This window comes from Lampetra planeri, chromosome 33, assembly GCF_965212315.1.
Source record: "Lampetra planeri chromosome 33, kcLamPlan1.2.h2, whole genome shotgun sequence".
Classification (NCBI taxonomy): domain Eukaryota; kingdom Metazoa; phylum Chordata; class Hyperoartia; order Petromyzontiformes; family Petromyzontidae; genus Lampetra; species Lampetra planeri.
In genome coordinates this window covers 11,867,475-11,885,681 of record NC_136139.1, presented here as the reverse complement: position 1 = coordinate 11,885,681, position 18,207 = coordinate 11,867,475, and the positions used below count along the sequence as shown (strand labels likewise).

General features: G+C 50.2%; 1 protein-coding gene across 1 annotated transcript; it reads right to left on the bottom strand.

Annotated features, from left to right (window-relative positions):
* Positions 1-33: 33 nt before the first annotated feature.
* LOC144729813 (heat shock protein HSP 90-beta-like) lies at positions 34-12,066 on the bottom strand. The gene is made up of 11 exons (XM_078610323.1): positions 11,889-12,066; positions 10,180-10,347; positions 6,175-6,544; positions 5,925-6,058; positions 5,475-5,795; positions 4,805-4,970; positions 4,484-4,674; positions 4,199-4,346; positions 3,505-3,773; positions 2,270-2,603; positions 34-815 (listed from the first exon to the last, which is right to left on the bottom strand). The coding sequence occupies exons 2-11, from the start codon at positions 10,345-10,347 to the stop codon at positions 700-702; spliced, it is 2,217 nt and encodes a 738-aa protein (XP_078466449.1). The 5' UTR covers positions 11,889-12,066; the 3' UTR covers positions 34-699.
* Positions 12,067-18,207: the final 6,141 nt, after the last annotated feature.

Sequence of the window (18,207 nt, the reverse complement as noted above, 5' to 3'; positions counted from 1 at the left end):
CCAATGAACAGAACTGACACATTTAGGCATAAACCGAGTAATGCGCGTGCATTTTTATTAAAAAAACATCCAAGGAATTTTAAAGCAGCACCAAAATGACATTAACTGTGCAGCCAACGTTTACAAAAAACATAACTTTAATTCACTGCATGCAGTATACCGTGGCTTGTTCTGCACAGGGAGGGGAGTTTTGTCACCATACCCACACACTCCCAGCAGCTGTCTGCACACCGAACATTTACAGTGGAATAGCAGCCTATGGAATAAGCACAGAACTACATCGAAGCATTAACAGTATACAGAAATCAACACACCCCTGTGGAACAATTAATCAGGACACGGCACTTCGTTCATCACACTGCTCCACTTGTAAATACCCTCCTCCCATCACACTTCATCGCTTTTCCCACACTCTTGTAAGAATCTTGCTCAATTTCGGGAAAATCTGTTCACTCTGATCCATGACAACTTTGAAAGCAAGTGCTGTTTGTTGCTGTGACCACTTTGCGTTTTGGGCTTGTGGAGCCATGCTCACTCGGCATGTGGGTTAAAACAAAAGACACTGGAGGCCTTTACAGCGGTCCAGTCTTCATACTTGTGAATGCTTTCAAATTGTTATGAATGTGCAGAGCCCGAGGGTCACAACGAATAACATCGTGTGATGGAGAACAGGGCGGGGGGAGGGGGGGGCTTCCTCCTCTAGTCGACTTCCTCCATGCGCGACACGTCCTCGTCGTCGCCCTCCAGGGGTGGAAGGTCGTCTGCGGGAGCGGCAGGGATGTCTTCAATTGTCGTCGACTCATCGTCATCGATGCCTGCCACACACACACAAGCTCCACTTAACACTCCACATCCAACAACCCCACCTCACTGGGGAGAGATGTAATGTGTCAACTAGTGTGGCCTACGCAGCGGCTGTTATCAGGTCTCGGGACCGTAGTTGCACTCGCAGGATGGTCAGGATGGACAATCTACACCATTACATCACCGACACAAGACGACCATTTTAATAATTGCCTCACCCGACCCACCTCATTTTGACACAAAATAGAAGTGGTGGCAAGGAGAAAAAAAATTAACAAGCAGACAGCACGCCTCCTTCGCATAGCTAATAGTGTAATTATTGTGTTATGTACAATATACACAAACTAGTACCCCAAAAGAGTCTATCATGTATTATGGATAGTACCCATATTATAAACATCATGTATTATGGATAGTACCCATATTATACTGGTAGGAACGAAGTGGACCAGATTAATGTGTCCGTCCGTCCGACTGTCCGTCCGTGTATCAACATCGCCCCCTACTGCAAACACTTGGCATGACCCTGTCCGACAAGATGGCCGCCCGCTCCCCCTGCGATGTCAACTAAACAAGATGGCTGCCGCTTCCGGCGCAACTTTAAACTTCGCTTCAAAATTACTTTACTGAAACGCAGCACGTTTTTAAAAAAATTACTTTACTGAAACGCAGCACATTTTTTTAACAGAGACAAGAAACATTTATTAACACAGAGACGAGATACATTTAATCGCCTTATTTGTGCACGAAAAGCGCGGCTTCGCGAGGCCTACTGCAGAGGCTTCGCGAGGCCTAGTGCAGAAGGCTTCGCTAAGTCTACTGCAGAGAAGGCTTCGCGAGGCCTAGTGCGGCAGGCTTCGCGAGGCCTAGTGCAGAAGGTGGTGGTGGGGGGTGGTGGGGTGGTGGTAGTGGGTGGTGGTGGGGGGTGGTGGTGGGGGGTGGTGGTGGGGGGTGGTGGTGGGGGGTGGTGGTGGGGGGTGGTGGTGGGGGGTGGTGGTGGGGGGTGGTGGTGGGGGGTGGTGAGGGCTGGTGGGAGGGGTGGTGTTGAGGGTGGTGTTGGGGGGTCTTTAAATCTCACAGCGTTTCTTGTCAAAACAAACACTTTTAATTAACGTTACACTAGAATACAGTAATTTTTTCTTTAACTCCTCTATACCCGGTCGATATCCCTGTACCGGTACTAAGTATTATTCCTACCAGCCCACCCCGCAGGGTCCTGTTAAACATAAACATCTCAGCAGCATTGGTTCAAGCAAACCTGGCTCTGCTGATGGGACAATGATAGTCAAAACTGGTCCAGAATTTTCTCGTGAAGTACCAAATGCTGCTGAAATTACACTCAGAGAATCCTGTGTGTGTACATGGAGAGAAACGGGAATGAGGCCAATTGTCTTTTTATTTTGTTGCCCATTTAACGGTGGGGAATTGCAAGTTGACTGCGGGAGGGAATCGACGCGAGGCCTACCAAGTCCCAGCTTGATCATGCGGTAGATGCGGCTCGCATGCGTCTGTGGGTCCTCGAGCGTAAAGCCGGACGAGAGCAGCGCCGTCTCAAACAGCAGGATGACCAGGTCCTTCACCGACTTGTCGTTCTTGTCCACCTCCACCTTCTGACGCAGGGTCTCCACGATGGGGTGGTCGTGGTTGAGCTCCAGGTGCTTCTTGGCAGCCATGTAGCCCATGGTGGAGGAGTCTCGCAAGGCCTGTGCCTTCATGATGCGCTCCATGTTGGCCGTCCAGCCGTAGGTGCTGGTCACGATGCAGCACGGAGAGGAGACCAGCCGATTTGACAGGGTCACCTGCACGGCACAGAAGGGAACGCGCATTAACAATGAGCATGGTGGACAAGCGCCGCTGTATTTACGCAGGAAAAAAGTGAGCAGACCCCTCGTGGAAATCATCCAAGCGTCACGTGGATTTTTCTTTACAGCAGCCGAGCACAGGCCCCAAATACGTCAAGCGGCCAGCAACAAACAGTACTATCAGTACTATCAAAGTTGTAATAGGCAAGAGTGTGGCATGTGTCTTGAAGTGAGGAAGGTTATGGGGGCTTGGAAAAGGAAACAATGGGGAGGGTATTTCAAAGAAGCGCAGTGTGAGGGGAAGACGCAGAAAGTGTTTTTACAGAAACTGGGATTGGTCCAAGTGTAGATGAGGCGAAACATTGGGTGCAGGAATCAGGGGCAAGTTGATGGGAACAGTAAACCATGGTCGTAGCGATATAAGAGTGATAAGGAGGGGACTGACTATCGTTGAATAAGTGACTGGATGGAGTGCTGCATCAACCATAAACCGACTCTACATTGAATTATAACAAGCACAGCAAGGTAGGAACTGGGTGCCGCAGTGTTGAGACGTTAATCAACTACCTCGCCTGGTATACAGGTCGTGGGTTCGATCCCAGTCCTGACACCTGGATATTTGGAGTTTGCATGTTCTCCCCCCGTGGTCACATGGATATTTCTCCAGGTCCTCCGGTTTTTCCCCCCACATTTAGAAACATGCATTGAGAGTATATAGCTGCTAGAAATTTCCACATGATAAGCCACTTCGTTGGGCTATCATTTGTGGCCAGGTCGCTTCTAAGAGCTGCATAGCTCAGTGGGCCTTGCCTGGCAAGCTAAAAATAATTTTGTTTCAGTTTGGGGGTGACTCCCCACCCCAGACAGGTTCACATCACAAGTCCTGCCGAGTGCTCACCTTCTCCACCTTCTTCTCGAGGATCTCCTTGACCACCTTGCAGAGATTCTCAAACTTGGCCTTGGCCTCCTCCTGCCTCTTTTTCTCTTCCTCATCTTCCGGAAGCTCCATGCCCTCCTTGGTGACGGAGACAAGGGTCTTCCCGTCGAACTCCTTCAGCTGCTGCACGCAGTACTCATCGATGGGCTCCACCATGTACACCACCTCCAGGCCACGCTTGCGCACCCGCTCCACGAACGCAGAGTTGGCCACTTGCTCTTTTGACTCGCCTGCGAGCGAAATCGCGATTCACAAATTAGCCTCCCGGCACCACGGCCTCGTCTAACGGTTTGGCAATTCCCTACTCAAATGAGCATCGCGACGGTGCTCATCTCCCGTTAACAGTCCCATGCCAGTGGTAGACATTCCAAATTAATTTGGCGAAGACTAATCCAAAGGACAACCACTGTTAACAACCACAAAGTGGAATGCAATTTATAGACCGAGGGATGATTAACAGTCTACAAAGCTTCACAATTAGATTACTTGTAGTCTACACTTATTAAGTTCAATACTTGGGGAACGTTCTTAGCCAGGAAGTGCTAGCAGGCTGTGTGAAGAGCATGTGTCGTGCAGCGGTATGTGTGTGGTGCCATGGAGTGTGTCGTGGCGCGTGTGGTGCTGTTGTTGGCACGTGCGTGTCTGCCCCCCGCACCGGTGATGTAGTAGATGTGCTTCTGATTTTCCTTCATGCGAGACACGTAGTCCTTCAGCGAGCACATGTCCTCGCCCGACATGGACGTATGGTAGCGGAGCAGCTCCGCCAGCTTCTTCCGGTTCTGAGAGTCCTCGTGGATTCCCAGCTGTGGGGAAACAACGATCAGAGGCAGAGCGCGACAGGGTCAGATTTCCCCCTGACAAACCACGGGAAAAGCTCGAATCGCAAAATCTTCGAATCCACACCACTGCAAGATATTCGGCAAATGGTGAGAGCATCCACCTTGAGGTTTTTGGAGAACTGCTCATAGAACTTCTTGTAGTTATCTTTATCCTCAGCGAGCCCCGCGAACAGCTCCATGGACTTCTTGACGATGTTCTTGCGGATCACCTTGAGGATTTTGCTTTGCTGCAGCATCTCACGCGAGATGTTGAGGGGAAGGTCCTCGGAGTCCACCACTCCCTTCATGAAGTCTACACCCGGTGAACATTGACGGCTTTAGTATTTATCACTGTAACAACTCTAGAGAACCATTGAATAGAAGTGCTTTAAGGGAGAAAAAATGACATTGTTTACGAGTTGCTCTCAAGCCTACATACTTACTGAGATGCTCCGGGATGAGGTCTTCACAATTGTCCATGATGAAGACACGTCGAACGTACAGCTTGATGTTGTTTTTCTTCTTCTTGTTTTCAAAGAGGTCGAAGGGCGCCCGCCGGGGGACGAAGAGCAGTGCCCGGAATTCCAGCTGCCCCTCCACCGAGAAGTGCTGTAGCACAAACACGCCATGTGCAATAACCATTCAGTGTACATTCTGTATTTGCGCATTTCCTGTGGCGCATGGCCATCATCACGAAGGCACCTTTTCGAATCTGCAGTCGCTTCACAGTTGGGTGGAGGAGGGGGGGAGCAATGTTGCCACGTGTTGTCCCAATTCAGCAACGTTGCAGTTTAACGTTACAAATGTAGTGAATTTGGACTATGATGCCACAACACAAATTACGTCACACAATCTCTGAACCGTACATCGAGGCAGATATAGCATATTTTTACGGTTAATACACCCCGCAGTTATAACCAGGCCGGCCTCTTAACAAGTGAACAACAAACCTCTGCAACAAGCAGTGAACATGCAACCCTCTGGGCTGCATCATCGCACAAGTCAACAGATGGGCAACACATGCCAGGCCACATATGGCAGCCACAGCAGCCAGGAGGCCCTGGGGCTCGTCACCTCCAGTGTGTCCAGAGACAACGGCGGCACCACGCTCACCTTCACGGCAAGATGGTCCTCCCAGTCGTTGGTGAGGCTCTTGTAGAACTCGCCGTACTCCTCCGCCGTGATGTCGTCTGGGTTGCGCGTCCACAGCGGCTTTGTCTTGTTCAGCTCCTCCTTGTCCGTGTACTTCTCCTTGATCTTCTTCTTTTTCTTCTTCTTGTCCGAGTCCTTGGCCTTGTCCTCCTCCTCATCGGAGCCTACGTCTTCGATTTTGGGAGTGTCGTCGTCAGACCTCTCTTCCTTGGGTTTATCAGAAGCCGCCTCCTCCTTATCCTCCTCGTCATCGCTCACCTCCTTGTCGCGTTCTTTCTCCACCTGCAACAGACGGATTACCCAAACTTCAGACGACATACGATGGATGGAGGTTGCTCACTAAAATAGCGATGAAACAAACAGACTGCGGTCCGAGTTGGCCGAATGTACGAAACGCAGCACGTTACTCACGTAAAGCGTGATGGGGTAGCCGATGAACTGGGAGTGCTTCTTGACAATGTCCTTGATTGACCTCTCCTCCAAGTACTCAGTCTGGTCCTCCTTCATGTGGAGCACGATCTTGGTGCCACGACCGAGAGGCTCCCCTGCACCGCATAATCGCAGCCACTTGAGATTAGCAATCTCATCACCCGGCGGCGGGGTGTGCTGGGCGTGCGGCATGGCGAGAGCCACGCGTGCTCCACCGGGAGCTCAAACCCACCGTCGTTGTCGGGCCTCACGGTAAACGAGCCGCCGGCCGAAGACTCCCACACGTACTGCTCGTCGTCGTTGTGCTTGGTGACGACGGTGACGCGCTCGGCCACCAGGTAGGCAGAATAGAAGCCCACGCCGAACTGGCCGATCATCGAGATGTCGGCGCCCGCCTGCAGGGCCTCCATGAAGGCTTTGGTGCCCGACTTGGCGATGGTGCCCAGGTTGTTGACGAGGTCGGCCTTGGTCATGCCGATGCCCTTGTCGATGAGTGTGAGTGTGCGGTCGATCTTATTGGGGACGATGTCGATCTTGAGCTCCTTGCCAGTGTCCAGCTTGCTGGGGTCAGTGAGGCTCTCGTAGCGGATCTTGTCCAGCGCCTGGGCAGACGGGGGACCGCACAGTGATGTTTACAATGCCAGGGCAACAGCAGATCGACATATGCTACCACGCCCGCGACCATCACATTCACGTCTCGACCAATTACTGCATCTATGACTAAGCGGCAGGGTGGCGGCAGTGGCAACACATGTGCCTCACAGCAAAAAGGGCCTGGGTTTTATTCCTGACTGGAGTGTATACTCTCTCCCCCTACTTTTCATGGGCTTCCTCAGGTTTGCTCAGGTTTCCTCCCATAGCGAACAATACTTTGGTATGTACCGTATTTTCCCGCATATAGCCTGCATACGCATATAACCCGCAGACGCATATACCCCGCAAAAATAGCATTTTGTGTAAAAAAAAAAATCAGATAGCCCGCACCTCCATATACCCCCCGCATGCATTCATATATTTAACGTCGTTACCGCACCTTAATTCCATCATATTAATACGAAGTCTACATTTGTAATACATTCCACTATCAATTGTTAATAATAAAATCATAACGTGCACAAAGAAAACTAACCGGAAACGAGTGAACTTTAAACAGTAAATAAGTAAGAAAAGTAAATATCCAATAAATAAGATAAGTACAGTTTTAGCACTGGTAGATTGCACTCTGCGCAGATAATAGCAGCACTACGGTAACTCCATAGCCCCCCCACCTCTCTCTCCTCCCAGCTGCCCCACCCCCAACCCTCCCTCTCTCTCCCCCCAGCTGCCCCACCCCCCAAACCCCCACCTCTCCCTCCCCCCAGCTGCCCCACCCCCCAACCCCCCACCTCTCCCTCCAGCTGCCCCAGCCCCCCACCTCTCCCTCTCCCCAGCTGCCCCACCACCCAAACCCCCACCTCTCCCTCCCCCCAGCTGCCCCACCCCCCAACCCCCACCTCTCTCTCCCCCCAACCCCCCACCTCTCCCTTCCCCCAGTTGCTAACCACCCACCTCTCCCTCCCCCCAGCTGCCCCACCCCCCACCTCTCTCTCCCCCCAGCTGCCCCACCCTCAACCCCCACCTCTCCCTCCCCCCAGCTGCCCCACCCAACCCCCCACCTCTCCCTCCCCCCAGCTGCCCCACCCAACCCCCCACCTCTCCCTCCCCCCAGCTGCCCCACCCAACCCCCCACCTCTCCCTCCCCCCAGCTGCCCCACCCAACCCCCCACCTCTCCCTCCCACCAGCTGCCCCAGCCCCCAACCCCCCACCTCTCCCTCCCCCCAGCTGCCCCAGCCCCCAACCCTCCCTTCTCCCCAGCTGCCCCACCCCCCAACCCCCCACCTCTCCCTCCCCCCAGCTGCCCCAGCCCCCCACCTCTCCCTCCCCCCAGGTGCCCCACCCCCCAACCCCCACCTCTTGCTCCTCCCAGCTGCCCCACCCCCCCAACTCTCCCTCCCCCCAGCTGCCCCACCCCCCAACCCCCACCCCTCGCTCCTCCCAGCTCTCCTGTCGCCGGTAAACAGTGCGCGCACTTCAAACATTGTCGTTTAATTGTACAAACAATTCATTTAAAACGTGATAACATGTGCAATTTTAGTGTGAGTGGTTTATTCAACAGTGCTTTAGTCAAAGGTAAGTGTTGCATAGTGGATAGTCCTACCATGAAAAAATGTAACGAGTTATGCCATGTCACGTGTCAAATATTTTTGGGATAGTCCGCACCTCCATATACCCTGCAGGGTCTTGTTTTGTTTGTAAAAAGTGGTCTACCCCGCGGGTTATATGCGGGAAAATACGGTAACTTGGTAAATAATACCTCGATAAGCAAAGTTTCGATATACGAACTTTCAGTATAACTTTGGATTTATCACCATTAATGGAAAAAAAAATTCACTGAAATGTCAGTTTTATGAGCATTGAGATCGACTATAGAAATTGTGTCTACATTCGTCTCGGCCAATCAGCATGGAACAATACACGGTTATATGGTGTTTGCTGGGCAATGTAACCTCATGACTGCACCGAAGACTACACTGGTTAGTGTGGATATACGATTCAGCACATTACACCGTTTCTTTTAATTATGCCAGTTTTTGTATTTTAATACTGCACAGAATAAAATAGTTTCAATATAAATGATCTTGATACGAATGGGAAGTTATTGAATGTTTATTGTATGAAATGAGAACGCATCCTCATAGTACTAACATACAACTTTTGATATACAAACGGAGCTCCAGGAACGCATCAACTTCGTATATCGAGGTATTGGGCAAAAATATCCCAATGCTGGCTGAAAGAAAACCTGCAAATTACTCAATTGGGATCACACACACCCAGTAACATCGTCCCTGACCGCAAAAACTTCGCAGGACCCTCCTAAAAACGAGTCTTAGGACTCTTGAGGTAAACGAGCAGAGTAAATAAAATACATTGCAGAGATGTCTACTGCTGGATGAAGGCCTCCTTTCCACACTGTCAGTCGTGGAAGTGTATTGGCAAGCAGTCTACACAGCAGCAGTGGACATGGGGCCACTCCCAATGACAGCAGCAGCGTTAATCTAAAATCACAATTAGACCACAAGCGGCCCATACGATGGGATGTGTGATGGGGCGGGTGGGGGGGTCCTAGCACCCCCTCCACCTTAATGGCGTGGGGGGGGCGTCGGGGGTGTGGAGCGGGGTATGTCCGTGTGTGTGTGGAGCGGGGTGTGCCTGTGTGTGAGGGTGTGGGGAGGGGGTTGTCTCGTGTGTGTATGTCTGTCTGTGTATGAGAAGCGAGGTGTGTCCGTGTGTGTGAGGGTATGTGGAGCCTGGTGTGTCCGTGTGTGGAGCGGGGTGTGTCCGTGTGTGTGTGTGAGGAGCGGGTGTGTCCGTGTGTGAGGGTGAGGAGCGGGGTGTGTCTGTGTGTGAGGGTGTGTGGAGCGGGGTGTGTCTGTGTGTGAGGGTGTGTGGAGCAGGTAGTGTCCGTGTGTGAGGGTGAAAAGCGGCGTGTGTCCGTGTGTGAGGGTGAGGAGCGGCGTGTGTGTGAGGGTCTGTGTGAGGAGCGGGGTGTGTCTGTGTGTGAGGGTGTGTGTGTGGAGCGGGGTGTGTCCGTGTGTGAGGGTGTGGAGCGGGGTGTGTCTGTGTGTGAGGGTGAGGAGCGGGGTGTGTCTGTGTGTGAGGGTGTGTGGAGCGGGTAGTGTCCGTGTGTGAGGGTGTGAGGAGCGGGGTGTGTCTGTGTGTGAGGAGCGGGGTGTGTCTGTGTGTGAGGATGTGAGGAGCGGGGTGTCTGTGTGTGAGGGTGTGTGGAGCGGCGTGTCTGTGTGTGAGGGTGTGAGGAGCGGGGTGTGTCCGTGTGTGAGGGTGAGGAGCGGGGTGTGTCCGTGTGTGAGGGTGAGGAAAGGGGTGTGTCCGTGTGTGAGGGTGTGAGTGGGGTGTGTCTGTGTGTGAGGGTGTGTGGAGCGGGTGTGTCTGTGTGTGAGGGTGAGGAGCGGGGTGTGTCCGTGTGTGAGGGTGTGTGGAGCGGGTGTGTCAGTGTGTGAGGGTGTGAGTGGGGTGTGTCTGTGTGTGAGGGTGTGTGGAGCGGGTGTGTCTGTGTGTGAGGGTGTGGAGCGGGGTGTGTTCGTGTGTGAGGGTGTGAGTGGGGTGTGTTCGTGTGTGTACGGAGCGAGGTGTCTATCCGTGTTTGTGAGGAGCGGGGTGCGAGTGGTTCCGTACGTCGGAGCTGTTGGAGATGAGCTCGCGCAGGAAGATCTCCTTGTTGGAGTAGAAGGTGTTGATGATGAGGGACATGAGCTGGGCAATCTCCGCCTGGAAGGCGAAGGTCTCCGCCTCCTCGCCACTCCCCGCAGCCATGGGCTGCGTCGTCTCGGACACCTCGGGCATCTGTGGAGGCAGCGAGCGCAGAAGACGCGTGGGGGCACCCACTGAGCCACATAACCCCTATAGAGACACGGAGCCCCTATGGAGACACAGAGCCCGTATGGAGACACGGAGCCCCTATAGAGACACGGAACCCCTATAGAGACACGGAACCCCTATAGAGACACGGAACCCCTATAGAGACACGGAACCCCTATAGAGACACGGAACCCCTATAGAGACACGGAGCCCGTATGGAGACACGGAGCCCGTATGGAGACACGGAGCCCGTATGGAGACACGGAACCCCTATAGAGACACGGAGCCCCTATAGAAACACGGAGCCCCTATAGAGACACGGAACCCCTATAGAGACACGGAACCCGTATGGAGACACGGAGCCCGTATGGAGACACGGAGCCCGTATGGAGACACGGAGCCCGTATGGAGACACGGAGCCCCTATGGAGACACGGAACCCCTATGGAGACACGGAACCCCTATGGAGACACGGAGCCCCTATAGAGACACGGAGCCCCTATAGAGACACGGAACCCCTATAGAGACACGGAACCCCTATGGAGACACGGATCCCCTATGGAGACACGGATCCCCTATGGAAACAGAGTCCCTATGGAGACACGGAGCCCCTATAGAGACACAGAGCCCCTACAGACACATATCCCCTATAGAGACACGGATCCCCTATAGAGACACGGAGCCCCTATAGAGACACGGAGCCCCTATAGAGACACAGATCCCCTATAGAGACACGGATCCCCTATAGAGACACGGATCCCCTATAGAGACAGATCCCCTATAGACACGGAGCCCCTATGGAGACACAAACCCCTATAGACACAGATCCCCTATAAAGACACGGAGCCCCTATGGAGACAGAGCCCCTATAGAGACACAGATCCCCTATAGAAACACGGAGCCCCTATAGACACGGATCCCCTACGGAGACACAGATCCCCTATGGAGACACAGATCCCCTATAGAGACACGGAGCCCCTATAGAGACAGATCCCCTACAGAGACACAGAGGCCCTATAGAGACACAAAACCCCTATAGAGACACAGATCCCCTATAGAGACACATATCCCCTAGAAACACAGATCCCCTACAAAGACACAGATCCCCTACAAAGACACAGATCCCCTACAGAGACACAGATCCCCTACAGAGACACGGATCCCCTATGTAAACAGAGCCCCTATAGAGACACAGAGCCCCTACAGAGACACGGATCCCCTGTAGAGACACGGATCCCCTATAGAGACACGGGGCCCCTATGTAGACAACAGAGCCCCTATGGAGGCGGTGGAGAACCTTCCAGAATGTTCCCCCTCACGGGCGCCACCCGCTGACCGCTCCGCCTGCACCACCGCCCACCCACACGGCACCCCACGGCACCCTCCACCAAGGCGGCCTCGCTCGCCCTCTCGCGTCCCCCGCCAGTGGCGGGCGTCGGCCGTTGGTGTCGGGTCACCGCGGGGTCCGCCAGCAGCGCTCCAGGGTTGCTTCAACATTACACATCGAGCTACAGCAGCGGTCGTTACCTCGTATCGTTCTGCCGTAGCAGTCTGCAGTAGTCAAAGGAGTAGCGTGGTCTGCGTCTCGCTGCGGCTGCGTCAGACTTCTGTGTGAGCGAGGCGGGCTCCTGCGCGCCGCTGTTTGTAGCAAGCGCGAAATTTCGAGAAGACGCGGGCGGGGGTCTCGCACGGCGTGCTCCGGTGATTGGTGGAAGTTTGGCGAAGCCCCGCCCTCTCGCGCGCGAGAATTATAGAAGCCCCGCCTCCTCGCTAGCGAGAATTATCAAAGCCCCGCCCCCTCGCGCTCGAGAATGATCAAAGCCCCGCCCCCTCGCTCTCGAGAATTCCCAAAGCCCCGCCCCCTCGCTCGAAAATTCTCAAAGCCCCGCCCCCTCGATCTCGAGAATTCTCAAAGCCCCGCCCCCTCGCTCTCGAGAATTCTCAAAGCCCCGATCAACACGCCCGCGGCGCTTTCGTTTCCACGTGCTCATAGACGATCGTGGTATAACAGAAATACACAGATCATCGTGATATAACAGCAATGCTCATAGACTATCGTGGTGTATCACAGCAATGCCCATAGATGATCGTGGTATAACAGCAATTTCCATAGCTATCATGGTAACAGCAATACCTATGGAATGTCATGGTAAAAGCATTGCCCATAGACTACTAAACGTGTAACGGCAAACAGAACTATTATATTTTACGGGCATTCTACTTTGTGCCCTTCGTTTGAATCCACCGCTGAGTTGGGTCTTGGCATCCCACTCAGCACTGCGCAGCCCGCGTCTCGCCGACAGTCTTTGCGTGTCATCGTGAGTCACTCCGCTACAGCGAACCCTAAGAACCCCGATCGAGGACGCATTCGAGAACTTCTAGAAGCAGCCGCAGCACGGCTCGCGTGAAGCGAAGCCACACGCCCGGCGGTCATCGTGGCTCGAGCTCGCGGGGTCTTTGTGTTGTTCACCGGGGCCGCGAGCAGTCCGGGGACACGGGCTCGCCGGGCCCCACTGGGCGACTTGTTCGCCGCAGTTCGGCTCCATTGTGCCGTGTGGCAGCCAGCCCGCGGAGGGCTGGGGGGATGGATTGTTGTGGCGGGCACTCGACAGCAGTGGCACACGCGTGCTCGAGCGGTGTTCTCTAAGGCCAGCATGCTCTGTGGATTTAACACGCTGTGGATTGGGCATGCTGTGGATTTAACACGCTATGAGTTGGGCATGCTCTGTGGATTTAACACGCTATATATTAGGCATGATCTGTGGATTGAATACAGGTCTGTGCATTTAACACACGCCATGGGTTGGACATGCTCTGTGGATGTAACACAAGCTGTGGTTGGGCATGCTCTGTGGATTTTAAACACATGGGTTGGGCATGCTCTGTGGATTGAACACACTATAGGTTGGGCATGTTCTGTGGATTGAACACAGGTCTGTGCATTTAACACATGCTATGGGTTGGACATGGTGTGTGGATTTAACACGCTGCATGGGTTGGGAATGGTCTGTGGATTGAACACACGCTGTCGGGTGGGTATGGTCTGTAGATGGAATATTCTGTGGGTTTAGCAGCGACTCTAAAAATACGATTTAAAACTATGTTTTATTCTACCAGGTAAGGTCTACGGAGTTAAAAAGCTCTTTTTCAAAAGCCACCTGGCCACGAATGATGGCTCAACGAAGTGGCGTATGTGGAAATGTATAGCACCCAAATACTAACATTTAACACACCACGGATTGAGTATGGTCTGTGGATTTAACACACGTTGATTTTGCATGTTTTATGTTCTCTCGTAATTACTTGCAGGCAAAGCAGCTGAAACGTCGAGATTAGTTTTTGCCGTTTCCAATTCGTACTGTATAAGAGCTTACTTGAAAGTATTCAGTAAAATACTCAGTCACTGCAAACGTTAATGAGCACCCCGCACGGTGCGAACACATTAGCACTGGGGAGACAAAGGTGGCCGAGCATGGTGCTGGCTCCACCACCCCCTGCGAACCCCGTAATAGGTGCTTGCTAACAGCATTTCCTCAACAATGTGTTTGGGTTGTAGCGGGATTCTTGCGTGCACATTGACGATTCGGTGTCAAAACATTTATTCACTTTCCACAAACTTGGCACCTTTCCCTTGCATATCCTCACACGGTATACCATCATGGACAACACGGTCACCCATGTAAAAATAAAGTTGTGACTCTACATCAACATCAGCCACACCCCAGATCACACAGCACCACCCACTCACTCCCTTTTCACAATCACGTAACGAGAGTCCAGCAGATTGCACAGGCCACAAACCGACGATATACACAGCAATTTCATAATTACAAAATACTTAAGGATTCATGTTGACATATATTGACGCGGATGACCACGATTTAATTTAGAATTCCCCCTAAAGGCAGCATCTTGTGTAGAGTTGCTATATTTTGAGATGAGACGTAAATATGAAATAAATGAAGATTATTGCGACATCAGTTTCCCGTAACTTGTAATTGCATAACCCTCACTGTGTTGTTGAGCTTGCTGTACTTCCAGTGCCGATTATTTTTACACGCTTTTATTTAACTCACTGTCTGTTGTTGTCGTATCCTCAAATCTTGTAACTAAATTTTAACCCACTTCCCAATATGATATCGACCGCAAACTTGGTATACTTATGTCATACTGATGACAATACTATATTCTATCATTTAAAAAAATGTAACCATCTTTTTAATGTTATGTTTCGGCTTTGGTCTAATTGTCCACGCTCAACTCACGTTGGTTGTAAATCACCACAGTCCCTTACGTTATGGCAAGCTTCGGAGCCACTTCCTGGATTCGTGGAGTTTTGCCATTACTCGTACACTACATTTCATTAAAGCGTGTTTTTTTTAAAGTATTTTAAATATTACTTATTGTTTCCATCCATCAAAGTCAAAAGTCCTTCCTCGTGCAGTTACAGAATTATTCCGACTCAGTGGTGGTACTTTGTCATGCTGTAGATCTTTGAAAGGAGAATTATCTGGTTAACAAGTGTCATATGCTGCTGATAAGTTGACCAAGGCGACACCAGTGATTTGGTTGTTCTCGAAACCGTCTTCTATGGACTGGGTGAGGTTTAGCACCTGGCCAGTGCAGGACTTGCACGGCTGGAAATCACATTGTTCTGGAATGAGTTGTTCCTCCAGTATAGGTGATTGCTGGTTCAAGATAAGTCTCTCAAAAAGTTTGAAGAGGTCGCAGAGCAAGGACATTGGTCAGACGCTCTTAGGGTCAGATGGGTCTTTTCCTGGCTTTGGAAACGCGACAACAAATCTTCCGTATTTTGGGTATGAGCACAGGAATGTAACATTCTCAAGAGCCAATCCCTTGTTGTTAGTGCAACGTTCTTTAACTTTTTAGTGCAGATGTCTTAATGCCTGCTGCCTTGCCACTCTTTATACCCTTGATGGCTTCCAGTGCCAATAAAGACCGGCAAACTCTTTCCACTGCAGTTCATCCAGCATGAGCCTATGAGTCTTGCAATCATTACAACTTTTCAACATATAACATTCACCATGTATATGCTTTCGGTAAAATGAAAAAAAACAATTAAATACATGAACTATTAAACATTATCATGAAAACCAGCACTGTTCAATTGCTCTGCCTAACATTTTGCAAAGCACCAATTTTGTGGGTAACGCTACAAATTGACAACTTTAATAACAAAGTTTATCTCACAAAATAATCAGAAAATAACATTTTAAAACCCATAATCAGTAAAGATAATCACAATGTGATGTTATTTTATAAATGGAGTATACGATTCCACTATGTAACACAATTTTTGTTCCTGGGTAGTGTTAGTGTTATTTCGTAATTTCTTATGCCTATAAAGTATAAAAATTAACCCGTAAAAACTAAGTTTTTCACTATAAATCCTTTATATGCGTGTTCAATGCGCCACAACCCAGCCCACATTGGTCTTTGAAATGGGCGGCTAGAGTCATCTCGTCCTCTGGCTTGAGATGGCTGCCACCTATGGGTCAGATGATTGCCTGCCACCATTAAGCAATAGGTAAATAAATATAAAAAAAAAATTACCTAAAAAGTGTAAAATTTTTGAAAAAAAATTTTCACAAAAAGAAATTGTCACGCACAACGAGTCTGTGTGCAAAATGTCAGCTCGATTGGATCACGGGAAGTGGGTTAAAAAACGACCGAAAGATTTGCACGGTCGTAAGCAAGCAAGCAAACTTAATATAATATAAAGGATTTAAAAATGGCTATTATTCCCCACAAACTTTGCTTTTGTGACCAAAGCACAAACTTTGCGCATGCGCGACAAAGCTGACCGGGGTTGCCCCGAGCAACGAACACGCGTTCGTTGGGAGGGGGGGATTTTTTCTTTCGCGTAAAAAATGCCCAAAAAATACACACAACGCGGAGGTAAATCCTTCAAAGTGTCATATCCTCCCCCCCCACCCCAATGTGTGCACTTACTACTATAGGATTGGTAGATACTAATATTATAGCGCTTAGGTACTATTATTGTAGAGCGGGCGGGGGGATGGCGGGGGAGGGTAGCGGCCCAGCCCCAGCCTGCCACGGTGCCACCTCGGCCGGCTGGGCGAGGCCGGGGGCTCTGCACGGGACTAGGCCTCACGACGGCACTCTGTCAAGTTAGTAGTTTGTGCTAAAATAGTTTATATGTACTGCTGTAGTGATAGCAGGTAGCACCAGTCAGTATGCACTGCTGTAGTTAAAGCAGGTACCACCAAAGTCGGTATGCACTGCTGGAGTGATAGTAGATACTGCTATCGAGTTGGTAGATACTACTACAGAGTTAGGAGATACTAAAACAGTCAATATATACCACTACATTCAGTAGATACTACTATACAGTCAGTAGATACTACTACGGTAAGTAGCTTCTGCTATAGTCAGTAGATACCAGAGGTGGGACAAAGTCATTGTTATGCAAGTCCAAGTCGAGTCACAAGTCATCAAATTCATGACTCGAGTCTGACTCGAGTCCAAGTCACATGACTCGAGTCCACATCTCATAGGTGGGACAAAGTCATTGTTATGCAAGTCCAAGTCGAGTCGCAAGTCATCAAATTCATGACTCGAGTCTGACTCGAGTCCAAGTCACATGACTCGAGTCCACACCTCTGGTAGATACTACTATAGAGTCAGTAGATACTACTATAGAGTTAGTAGTTACGAGTCAGTGGATACTATAGAGTCAGCAGATACTACTATAGAGTTAGTAGTTACTACTACAGAGTCGGGAGATACTACTGTATGGCTAGTAGATACTACTACGGTCAGTAGTTACTACAGTCAGTAAATACTACTATAGTCAGTAGCTACGACTGGCTCAGTAGATACTACTGTACAGTCGGTAGATACTACAGTCAATAGATACCACTTACTGTTGTATGTAGGGTGTGTAGGTATATATACCTACGTGGGGGTAAAACATTTTTTTGAGGGGGGGGTCGACAATTTTCGGAAACCTTTCATATCAACTATTTACTCCCCACTTTCTTAACTTTTTGGACTTCTGCAAATGGGCAAACGGCTCACCGGGCTTTCAAAATAGCTGAGTATCTGTGTATGTATATGTAATGTTTTTAAGAGAAGTTTTGAAATAAAATTTTCGCCCGGGCAATGCCGGATACTTCCCCGCGAGTATGATATATTTTTAAAATAACATTGAAAATTGTAAAACATTTTGAAAAATTTTACTTTTACAATTTAAAAAATTGTAACAAATTTTATAACATAAAATTCTGAGGAACAATTGTCCATCTTACCTTCCAGAGTTGTTTGCATTGCTCGCAGGTGAAATGAGTTTCCCAGGATTTGTCTTGATCCCCAACAGGCATGCCGAAATATGCCTTGTAGGCCTCACACATCTTAGCAGATGCTTCCACAGAGTACTTTTTCGCTCGTTTTAATAAATTGGCATAGCAAAATGCGTCTGCCGGATGCTTGCAGCCTCTTGATGCCATCTCAGAAAATGCAGATATGTATCCACAGCTGGAACTAAACTGAACTGGTGGGTTGAAGGCCCCTGTATTTATACTATTATTTATATTACTGGAAAGTTCTAGAATGTTCTAGAAGTTACTCCAAGTTTACTTAGCACTGACTATCTGGAAAGTTCTGGAAAATAGGTAAATTTCTAAATATCACTGTCCTGGTCATTAAAGCCGTTTTCTGTACTTTTGAGGCATAAGCAATTCGGAAATAACACTTACTACCCGGGAACAAAAATGTTTGTGTTATTGCAGACCTTGAATCGTACGATGTACTATAGTGTCCCCATACCCTGGACACCCTTGCAAGCACCACATTCCAGCTCGAC

Excerpts from the sequence above, each read along its gene's own strand:
- LOC144729813 (XM_078610323.1), bottom strand. The coding sequence starts at position 10,347 with ATGCCCGAGGTGTCCGAGACGACGCAGCCCATGGCTGCGGGGAGTGGC. Across the intron at positions 5,796-5,924 it reads GCTACCCCATCACGCTTTAC|GTGGAGAAAGAACGCGACAA; the intron begins GTGAGTAACGTG and ends CGTCTGTTGCAG. Across the intron at positions 4,675-4,804 it reads CCTCATCCCGGAGCATCTCA|ACTTCATGAAGGGAGTGGTG; the intron begins GTAAGTATGTAG and ends CACCGGGTGTAG.